Source organism: Prorops nasuta, unplaced genomic scaffold (genome assembly GCF_024137725.1).
Source record: "Prorops nasuta isolate Cenicafe-Biocafe unplaced genomic scaffold, Cenicafe_Pnas_1.2 PNAS00017, whole genome shotgun sequence".
Lineage (NCBI taxonomy): Eukaryota > Metazoa > Arthropoda > Insecta > Hymenoptera > Bethylidae > Prorops > Prorops nasuta.
Genome location: NW_027116814.1, coordinates 1,298,498 through 1,310,332, shown reverse-complemented (window position 1 = coordinate 1,310,332; position 11,835 = coordinate 1,298,498). Strand labels below are relative to the sequence as shown.

At 29.3% G+C, this 11,835-nt stretch overlaps 2 protein-coding genes across 2 annotated transcripts; one reads left to right on the top strand and one right to left on the bottom strand.

Annotated features, from left to right (window-relative positions):
* Window positions 1-1,120: 1,120 nt before the first annotated feature.
* Window positions 1,121-1,888, top strand: LOC136779488 (coiled-coil domain-containing protein 1-like). The gene has a single exon (XM_066737111.1). It carries the CDS (start codon window positions 1,121-1,123, stop codon window positions 1,886-1,888), a length of 768 nt encoding a protein of 255 aa, XP_066593208.1.
* An 8,652-nt stretch (window positions 1,889-10,540) lies between these two features.
* On the bottom strand, window positions 10,541-11,461 carry LOC136779487 (putative nuclease HARBI1). The gene is made up of 3 exons (XM_066737110.1): window positions 11,439-11,461; window positions 11,111-11,378; window positions 10,541-11,062 (listed from the first exon to the last, which is right to left on the bottom strand). The coding sequence occupies exons 1-3, from the start codon at window positions 11,459-11,461 to the stop codon at window positions 10,541-10,543; spliced, it is 813 nt and encodes a 270-aa protein (XP_066593207.1).
* Window positions 11,462-11,835: the final 374 nt, after the last annotated feature.

Sequence of the window (11,835 nt, the reverse complement as noted above, 5' to 3'; positions counted from 1 at the left end):
AGGGGGTAAAATTCATTGATGGAAGGGGTAAATAATTTTTTGTTGAAAACGTGTGCAGATTTTTAACATGTCATTAACACTGATTAGTAAGATGATATACTGCTGATTAATCAAATTATGATTCTATTAAAAGAATATGCATGAATCATTCAAGCACATTTTGATGATCTTCAATGTGTTAGCGATCAACATATTTGTAAAGATCTATCATCTGGATAAAATATATATTAAAATTTCGTAAAAAAATATGATCTCGCTGAAGATCTCAATTTCACCCCCCACACGTATGACATATCGTTATACGGTAAGGTCCAGCGTGGAGCGTCTAAGAGGTACTTAATTTTCATCACGTGCTGATATTTAATACGACAAAGATATTTGTATATCTGAAGCACGCTTCTCTCTCGCTGAAATTTGATGCATCAAAAGTATTTGTACATCCAAAACATACATCGTTCATACAAATCTTTCTAATATGTATTATATTTAAGAATTAAACGACCTAGGCTTATTAATAAAATCATTCTTCTATTAAAAGCATGCGTATGATTGTATATCTGAAGCATCAAAAGTATTTGCACATCCGAAACATACATCGTTCATACAAATCTTTCTAATATATATCATATTTAAGAATTAAACGACATAGGCTTATTAATAAAATTATTCTTCTTCTTTTATTAAAAGCATGTGTATGTGTTATACCTTAAACGTTTCTGCCTTGAAACTCTATTACGTTGATTCTCACGATGATTTTGGTTTCATCGCTTAGCAAGATGATGATATGTGTTTGCTTATCTAAAGTAGGGTGTAATTCCATCAAACGAAATAAAATATGAATGATAAGTACACACACCTCCAACGTTTCTGTTGAAAGGGTGTCTTTTATTAAGGTAGTTGGTGGTGGAAATGTTTTAAATACTTGAGTAGCTCTAAACAGTTCATTAGATTTTTGTTTCATCCTCTGTTTTAACAGTTTAAAGTAAAGGAGACATTTTGAAGAAAAACTATTTCAATGGTTAATATTAAAGTTATATACAATTGTAGTGACAATATATTAAATGAAATTGAAAGGGATATGAACTTATTATTTGAATTACTATTTCAAATTAATACAAATATGCAACGTTGTGAGGAAATTATAAGTGATGATTGTAGCGAGGAATATATTGATGTTATTGAAATAATCGACGGTGAGAACGAGACAATGATTGAAGATGAAGTAACTGAAGTATTGACCGCAGATGATTCTGATGATGTTAATACTGTAATTCAAATAATTGACAGTGATAATAGTGATGATATTGAGCACAATTTTTCGATTTTTGCAAATAATAAAGTTACTGGAATAATCAACAGAGAGAATGACATGATAATTGAAGATGAAGTAAACGAAGTATTCAATGTAGATGATTCTAATGATGCTAATACTGTAATTGAAATAATTGACAGTGATAATAGTGATAATAGTGATGATTGTAGCGAGGAATGTATTGATGTTATTGAAATGATCAACGGTGAGAACGAGACAATGGTTGAAGATAAAGTAACTGAAGTATTGACCGCAGATGATTTTGATGATGCTAATACTGTAATTCAAATAATTAACAGTGATAATAGTGATGATATTGAGGACAATTTTTCGATTTATGAAAATAATAAAGTTACTGGAATAATCGACAGCGAGAATGACATGATAATTGAAGATGAAGTAAACGAAGTATTCAATGTAGATGATTCTGATGATGCTGATACTGTAATTGAAATAATTGACAGTGATAATAGTGATGATATTGAGGACAATTTCTCGATTTTTGAAAATAATAAAGTTACTGGAATAATCGACAGCGAGAATGTCATGATAACTGAAGATGAAGTAAACGAATAGGTGTATATTTATAGCATTCTAGCCTTTACGTAGTAATATTGAATGCATATGATGATTGTATGTACTTTTCAGTTAACACTGACATCTGTCAAGAACGCTTTAAAAAGGTCTTATAGCAGGAATTACTATCTCATAGTTACGAAGTTTCGAATTAAAAATATCATTTTAAAATAGAGTAGTCTTTTTAAAAAAAAGCATGTTATATGTGTGAACCAGCAGCTTTATTACCGTGGCTTCAAGCACTGAAAGGAGAAGATTGGGTCAAGAAAAACGAGATGTAATTGTTGAACTATTATCTTCTGAAAATATATAACTTAAAAAAATGTAACATTGTACATTTATATTATCAACATTTTAATCAATGTATATTTCAATAATACCATTTTATAATTAACTGTTATTACAATAAAAACATATATAATAAGGTTTATTTTTGTTTTGTTGATTTATAAAATTGTGTTTGTGCATGCTATTATATATTAGTTCAAAAATTGCTGAGCTATGGAAAAAAGTAACATACTCAGCTACATTTAGGGTAAAGGGGGTTCAACGGGGTAGTAGCATGCTGCAAAGATTCAAGGTTACGCGAGCAAAAAAAAACGCAGGGAGAATCTGTTTTACCATCTAGGAAATTGCTTTTACTAACTGAGACCTGACGTCAGAGGAGTGGGGGTGTGATGTCAAAATGCTGCAAGTATCCTCCCGCACCCCCGCAACCCTCTCGCCCATACTTGCTGCGAGCTCACGTGGAGCCTCCGATTTCCCCCACCACCACCGCTTAGCACTTCTTGGCTCCCCCCACTACCTCGCAACCAGGCTCAGCCGAGTGGACAGGAGTGGGGGGGGGGGGGGGCCAGAACCGGCCTAGCATGTCTACTAAGGACAATGGTCATTTGTCAAGTGAACAAATAAATTATAATGTAAGGCATGCGTCAAGTCGCTCCATTATAGAGCGAGCATTTGCTTTCCTAAAAGGAAAGTGGCGAAGGCTAAAATTTGTAGAAGTGAATAGCGTTCGAATGGCTAATAATATTATCGCAGCAGCGTGCACCCTTCATAATTTTCTTATTTTAAGAAATGAAATGAATGTAGCATTAGATATTCAGAACTCAAGTAGCAGTTTCACTAACCATGAACTCATAGAATTTGAAAATGCTCGAGTGAAGAGAGAAAAACTAATGAGAATATTATGCAATAATTAATATTAATATATTATATTTTTCTAAATATTTAAAAATAAGGAATTTATGAATCATGCATATTGCTACGATCTACGATTAAGGTTCAATTCGAGCAAGTACTACGTAGGCTTAACTCGAGTCTGACTTAATTGGTATAGTTTATGTAACATGAACTATACCACTTTAGTTCACATTTGACTTTGTGATATATTTAATGTAACAGGAACTATACCAATTTAAGTCCGACTTAAGTATGGCCGTATTTATAGTCGTTCCTTAAGGAGCTCTTTCAATTAATGACTCCTTATTTCCTAGGCAAGGAATGAACCAATCACAATGGGAATAGCAATGGCCATATTAAAATCTCTCATTGTGATTGGCTCATTCCTTGTCTAGGGAATAAGGAGTCCTTAATCTAAAGAGCTCTTTAAGGAACGACAATGAATACGGCCGTGTTACAAGTTTTCATTAAGCTGGATTCAGTTAATTATGCTATATTTTATGTCATGTAGAATATAGCATAATTAATTTAATCCAGCTTAAACAAGGCTTATGACAATGGGCCTTAAAACTACTTCGTCGAATTGACCCTGGGTGACTCCTAGTACCAAACTCGGCTAGAAGCTCTAGTCGGACTACTATCATACAGTTAACGTAGCACACATTATACAACTGTAATCTCGAATTAGTTGGTAAAAGTAATCTAACTGTGACAAATTTTTATTAAAATACGAAATATTTTTAAGCGCTATTCCAAGACATTTGTTGCGATTCCTTAAATGTATAATTTGTTCGCTGATACATGGACTCTACAGCAATTCATTTTCCTGTTCAAAAATATGATTAATATAAATATTAAACAAACCCTTTACAGTATTCATTCAGTAATTAAGCTATCAATTGCAGTTTGTTTCTTCAATTTATTTCAAAAGCTGCAAATTGCTTTATTACTTTTAGTATAATGAGAATACTGTAAATAGTATACAAAAACTGCTGTTATTACACTTGTATTAAATACTTCAGGTCTTCCAAATATATTTTGTTTATTATAACTCACTCTATTATCGAATTTTGTTCACTAAAAGAGAAAGTAGTAAAAACTGAAATAATTAGATGTGAATCAAATTTAATGTGTTAATGTCTTCACAACAGGATGTGCGTTCTATAAATTATTTCTTTTAAGAAATTAAAAATAAATATAGTCGAAGTTTAAGTTAGCACTCAAATTAGAAGATTACTAATGTGACTATCTTGCAATCTATATAAGGAAGAATACAAGAAATTGAAGAAGTATACCTAAAAATACAATTCAAATAGCAACTATATAATCTTTAATCATGATATTATACATAATGCTTTAAAACCTAAAAGTATAGGTACAATTTTATGTTACTGCTCTCCTTAAGTTATAGAATATATAATGAATGAAATTAAAAACGCTGACATAAAAGCAATAGTAGGTAACAATAAAATGTTTTAGAATGGTTTACTGTTTACTTTGTAATAGGTTTAATAACATTTTATTTTTTTCTTCTAAAAGCTTATTTTTCTTCTCTATTAATGCATTTTTTCGTTCCTGAATCTTTAATAAACTTTCTAACCTTTCATCCTGCGTTTCAAGCTGTTTTTTAAGTTTATTTTCAATACTTTTTAATACGTCTAATTTTTCTGATTCTACTTTCAGTGCTTTCTCCCTATGTAAATGTAAATTCTTCCCGTTTTCATATTTTCTTTTGCTTGTAATATTTTCTGCTTTGTTTAGGATGTCATTTTCTTGCGATGGGGAAGGTAAAGGGTCATCCTCATCAATCTCTTCACTGCTGTTAAAAACATCGTCATTTAATAATAAAAGAAAGGAGATATTATGTATAAAGCAGTTTTCAATAATAATTATTAGAAACAGGAAATTTAAATTTATATGAAGAAAACGTTCTAATTGAAAAATCCAATATTTCCGAAGAATTTCTCTTATTGCTGCTCATGGAGGCAATACTGGCATCGAAATTAATTGATTTATCAGTACTAAATATTTCGTCCATATCATCATACCACTGCCAACTATATCTGCCTTCTCCTGTTTTCTTTTTAGACGATTTAATTTTTTTAAATGTAATCTTCATATTTCTAATCTTCTTATCAAGAGCATCTGATTTGAAATTATATCCTATAGACTTGAACTCATCAGCTATTTCTCTCCATAAATTAACATTTTTAATTTTTGGATTTCTAAATTTGTCGATTCTATGTTTATAATGAGTGAGCAAAAACTTGATACTTTTTGAGTTCCAAACATCTGGGGATAAAAGAAAGCTAGAATATCGGAAATTAAAGAATATTATTAGTTAAATAAATTTCGTATTTACTTTTTCTTTCATCCTCTTTAAATAAGTCAGAACCTTCTTCCACGTATTCATTTAAGCATTCCAACATTTTACAGTCTTCGTCATTATTATGGGAAGCTGTTTGAAATGCCGATTGAAACCTATCATCTTGGTTTTGGGACATTGTTTCATGTAATAAATCTAGACCTTCATTTTCTTCTACATGAAAACGTTTGTTCTTTTCTGTTGAGACATTTGTTCTATCTACCATATTATTAATATAGGATTCAGCGAAATTGAAATCTAAAAAAAGTATTTAACTGAAAGATTTTATTCAAAATATTCATATCTCCAAGAATCAATATTTTGTAACTTTTATGCGCTAAGAATATTATATACTGGACAATGTATCGAATATTACTACAAAACTGATTTAAAGAAATTTTGTAATATAATTGTATAAGCATAATTTTAATTGCAAAAGCATCCTTCTATTCTCAACATAAAATTACCTGCTTGTATTCGCTTATGAATGTCAAGCGGAGCAATAACTTTATAAACAATTCCCTTTAATTCGTAATTCTGTATTTCTTCAGCTTCGCACATTTTAAACCACGATTTAAATTTTAAATAAAGCATTGTCATAGGGATAACGTATGTAGACTCGCAGCCTCTTTAGTTGCGCTAAATATCGGCTGGACGTATCAGCTACTCAGCAAAGCTAACTTCAGTTAGACGATTTAATTTCGCTGAATGTCGGTTGGACGTACCAGCTGCTCAACTATGCTAACTAGACTCAGCCTTTATGGTTGCGCTAAATGTCGGTTGGACAAATCGTTTGCTTAGCGATGCTAGCTTGATTTAGCCGCTTAGTTGCGCTAGGTGTCGGTTGAACGCACCCATACTTAAACATTCTACTCACTATCGTACGTATCGTAAATTAAAAGAAAAATGTCTGCAGAGGAAAAAAGAAAAAGAGTAAGCAATTTCTCGGAAAGTGAAAAATATTATTAATAGAAATAATAGAGAAATATAAAGCTATTATAGAAAATAATCGTACAGACGCGGTTAGTGGGAAAACGAAAGAAGAGTGCTGGATTAAAATTACCAATTTATTTAATGCATCTTCTTCAACGGCATGAGATATGAAAAATTTAAAACAATGTTGGGAAAATTAAAAAAAAAACCAGAAAGCATGCAGCTACGGACAGAGCAAATCTGTACAAAACAGGTTAGTTATTTTTATACTTTTGAAATAAATGATAAATTCTCTTATCGCTTCAAATAATTACAGTACTTATTATTACGTTATTAGGTGGTGACCCACGTGAAAATAAGGAGAATTCAAATCCAACATTGGATAAAGTTGCTTGTATTTTAAAATCTCATATTAATGGATTGGATAATGAATTTGATAGTGATGAAATTAGTAAGTACATACAGTACCTATAAATCTAATTCCCTAATATATAATTAGTTATAAATTTAGGATCTTTCACGATTTCATAAATATTTTAATACTATACACACAGATATACAGGACGATCCTTGTAATTCTACGTTTACCCCTCCTATGGAAACTGTGGAAGACCTATTAGTAGACAATGACGAAGATCCTATTGTTTTTGAAATAAGTGTAAGTCATTGTAATAAAATATTTATAAAGTCTATAATTTATAACATGCATATGAAAATATAGTCATATAATGTAACAAATAATTTAATTTTGCAGGATATGGATTCAAGCAACAATTATGAAGAATACGATGTACAATATCAGGTATTCTAATTTGGGTAATGATAATTATAAAGTTTATATTAAATTATATGAAATAATTTAATATTGTTCAAGACTATTACCATACATTTTCACAGGAAGTTGTCAAACCAAAGAAGGTAAAAAATAATAAGGGGTCAGCAACAGATATTTTAAAGAAAAGATTGAGTACACCATTGTACCATGAAAGAGTAAAGCTGTACAATAATAAGAGATACATGAAGTCTGAAAATAAAATAAAACAGTTTGAAATTTTAATTGAATCTAAAACTGAATTAGTAGAATTAATGAAAACTGTGTGTGTGTGACTTGCAACTTAAACAAGAAACAGAACTGGATATCTTACGTACTAAACTGGAACAAGAAAAGTATAAACTTGAAATATTAAAAATTGAGCTCAGTATTAAAGGTCAAGTTTTGAAAAGTATGCAAAAATGAACTTAAGGAACATTATATAAAAAATTTATTTTTTATCTTAGTTTTGTTACTTTAAATTTTTGTTTTCTTTAAATTTTTTAAATGCTAGTGCTTGTAGCATGTTGTTTCATCAAAGAGCTTTATAAACACTTGTGATATAATTAATATGAGATATAGTACTACTCATTATTATTAAGTAATAGATAAAATGATGATTTCAAGGTAAATTGAATTCAGTGAGTTTTCAATTCCAGTATTCACATTTATTATTACCAATTTGTGATATTACTAACTAATGTAATTGTCTTGTTACCCAGTAAACATTTACGCAGTAGAATTTACATATTCTTTTTGATTTATAAATGTATAATTTTAATTTTCATCAAAGTTACTTTGTTTTTAAATGATGAAGATGGTTATTTTTATTACTTATATTTTTAAAAGATTTTGTAAATGTAATAAAAGGTAATAAAAAAACTCGATTAAGACTGATAATAATTCATATAATTCTTTATAATATATAATATATATATATATATATTTTTTCTTATAATACTTACATGTGCCACTAATTTTTCCTTAGTAATACTATACACTATAATTGTAGTTGAAATTTTAAAGCATTATAAAATATCACAGTAACCTAAAAACATAAAAATAATTGCATTTAATAAATTCAATAGTATGATCTGAATAATTACATTATCCCACAAAAAACAGACTTCGCCTGTAAAAAAAGGCGGCAAGTACATAAACCATTTAGCATAAATATTATAGTAGAATTATCCAATTAAAAAAAGTAGTGAAATCCAAATATTAGGCAAGTGTATTTTTTCACCTTAGCAAAAGTTAAATTTTTGAAAAAAAAAAGGAACAACGGTGCGTTCCACTTGCTATTCACAACGTTCACAATGCTCACCTATCCGTTTCACTTGGAATGTATGGAATATTTTTGTGATCATTATAAATGAGCAACTTCGGGTCGTTACATTTATGTATGGGATAGCCCTATCTATATAAAGTTTATTGTTATTTCGGATATGCAATGAGAAAAATTGTTAAACGTTGTGTGTGAAATTAAGAAAAGGTAAACTCTACCTCAATTTAAACATAAAAAGAAGAATGAAATTTATAAATTTTCTCATACTATGGATTCTGGTAATTTAAGAGAAGTGATACTAAATGATTACAAGAATGGTAAAGTATATAAAGTTCTGCTAGACCCGGAAGAAGCAGATCGTGCTGATATAGGTAAAACTTCAGATAAATTAAAAAAATAAAATCATTTTTTGAAAAATTGTAATAGCAGTAACATTTTTTCAGACATAACATTTAGGACAAATTTATTAGATTCGTTGCGACGCTTTGAAGACAAAGAAGATACTGCTGAAGCATCAAATAAAGATACTTTAGAGCTAAATAATTACCAACAAAGTAAATTTTATTCGTATAAAATTGGTTTTTAAATTAATAAATCATTTTCATATTGTATAGAGAATATTGTTAATGGGGGTAATATACATAAATTTTTTGGTTAGTAGATAATATTAAAAACTTCAGTAATAACAATCTGGAAGATACAAATACCGATGAGGAAGATGAAAACTTTATGCCAAATATTTCATCAAATTTGAGTGACGATAAAGGCAATTAAAACTTTTATATTGTATTTTTAACTAAATTAATTAATTTAATACTGATGTTCTTTTATACTATAATTAACATGTTTATATTTAGGAGTTGTGTATAGATGGCCAGACTCATGTGTCCAATTTTTATTGAGGAAATTTGAAGAGCTAGAACCAAAGTTACTGAAAGGAAAACTAACATACAAGAAATGTTGGTATATCATATCCCAAGGATTAAAAGACAATGGATACAATTTAACACCAATGCAATGTGCATCCAAATTAAGAACACTAAAACAGACATACAAAAGTGTCAAGGATCATAATGGTAAATCTGGAAATAACCGACAGAAATGGAAACATTTTAAGGTTGGCTATTTTGTTAAAGTTTCTGTTTAACACAATTTAATATTTTGTACATATTATTGAATATCTATTACAAATTTATTTTTTAAGATCATGGACGAAATATTTTCTAAACGAGCTTGGTGTAATCCGGTAGCAGTTGCATCTAGTACTGGACTGACGGTAAAAAATAATTCACCCTCATTGAAATCACCTTTAAAATCCATTAATTTAAGTGATTCTGATACAACTGATGATGCCTTTTATTCAGAGGATAAAGATTCTGAAATTGCCAGTAAGTATTTTTTTAAATCATTTCAGAAATAAGCAATAAATAATGTAATATATAATTTAATCCAAACTTTAAGTCAATTATTGTAATAATTAATTTCACTGTAGGGTCACTAAAAGTTAAAAGGTTGACAACTGTGCAGCTATTAGCAAAAAAATTAAAGCAAAAAGAGGAGCATGAAGCCAAAAAGCAAAAACGTCATGATGAAAGAATAGAATTGGACAAAAAATTAGTGAACTTACTAATGGAACATTTGAAAAAGTAAAATTCTCAGTTTCTTGATGGAAACACAATACCCATATTTTCTAAAAACTGTGATATTACATTTTTTTTGTTAAAAAGCTTAATGCTGTGCTTCAAATATATATATATATATATATAGTATTATTTAGAATTAAGAAAGATTTTTAGTTTTCGATGATTAAGCAGTTCACAACCAGCAATAAATGCTAATCTATTTTTACTAGCTATATCAGGTGTGCATTGTATTTTCTCTATGTGATATGCATTTTTTCTTCTTTTTTTAATAGAAAAATGTTAAATGCTAATATTCGAATATATTTTACATGGAAGAATGAAGTGCAATGAATAATATTTTTACTAATTTTAGTGTATATTGTATTTTTAATTTCCAAATAATTACAGTAATATAAATATAAGTAATTATTACAAAAAGTAGTTCCGATCCCATTTACCTTAATGAGTTCATTATTGCATTTCTTTTTTCTGAGCCATTTGAATAATAATCTTGTCCTACATTTGAATTTTGTGTTGAATGAGTATTTTGTGTTTCTGATCTTATGATTAAAGATAGTTCATTTTTATGTAATAAGGAAATGTTATGTATGGTACAACATGCTATAATATATTCTGGTATCAGTTCAACCCTAGTCATTGGCAGACAATGTAATAAGCTTCGCATTTTCCCCTTTAATAAAGCAAATGATCTTTCTACAACTATTCTTGTAGAAGATAATTGAAAATTGTATTTTATTTGTGCATCCGTTAAATGCCCGTTGTCTTTAAATGGCACTAATAAATGTTGATGAAGCTCGTATGCCGCATCTCCTACTAAGTGAGTATTGGTAGGAAATTTAGTTGCATCCTGTAAGTAATCAAACACCTCAGATTTCTTAAACACTCTTTGATCATGGAGCGATCCTGGATATCCAGCAAAGCAATGTGTAAATAAAGCCCTGTGATTACATACCACCTAATTAAAACCAATGTAAGACATGAGAAGCTATTTTTCGTAACTTACTTGCAGCTGAATAGAGTGATATCCTTTTCTATTGATGATATCGGCAGGATTTTTATTTGGAGCATCAATTTTAATATGTGTGCCATCTATAGCACCTATTACTCCTGGAAATCCAGAAGCTTGCTGAAATTTTTCTTTTACAGTTTGTGCTTCAGCACTTGAGGGCCAACGAATTATGTACGGAGCAATATTAAATAGTGCACGCGAGACTCTTTTAACTGCCCTAAAAGTAGTAGCTTTTCCCACATTGAAACGATCTCCAATTGATCTTAAAAAACAATCAGATTATCAAGAAGTATTATTTTCAGTAATACACAGAAAATTTTACCTGTAACTATCCATCGTTGCCATTTTCCATAAGGCAATGAGAAATTGTATTCTTGCAGGAATTGATCTATATCCTGGAGTTTTACGTGAAAGATCTGGTTCAATTACATGCAAAACTTCTTCGAAAGTCACACGTTCCAATGTATAAACATGATATGATTTAATAAATAAAAACAATTAAACAGCAATGCAAAAAAACTTCTTTGAAACTTATGCCTTATGCTCTTTCATAAAGTTTATTTATTATAGAATAACATTAATAGTTTTGCATAATACTTTAGATCAAAAATGAATTCTTAATAAGCAATATAATTTATAACATATGTAATTTAACTCACCTAAAATGACTTTTAAAATCTCTGTTGGTATAATTACAAACAACCTGCGTATAATAATTT

Coding starts and splice junctions, on each gene's coding strand:
- LOC136779488 (XM_066737111.1), top strand. CDS start 1,121: ATGCAACGTTGTGAGGAAATTATAAGTGATGATTGTAGCGAGGAATAT.
- LOC136779487 (XM_066737110.1), bottom strand. CDS start 11,461: ATGGCAACGATGGATAGTTACAG. Junction 11,379..11,438: donor GCAACGATGGATAGTTACAG/GTAAAATTTTCT, acceptor TTGTTTTTTAAG/ATCAATTGGAGATCGTTTCA. Junction 11,063..11,110: donor ATCACTCTATTCAGCTGCAA/GTAAGTTACGAA, acceptor GGTTTTAATTAG/GTGGTATGTAATCACAGGGC.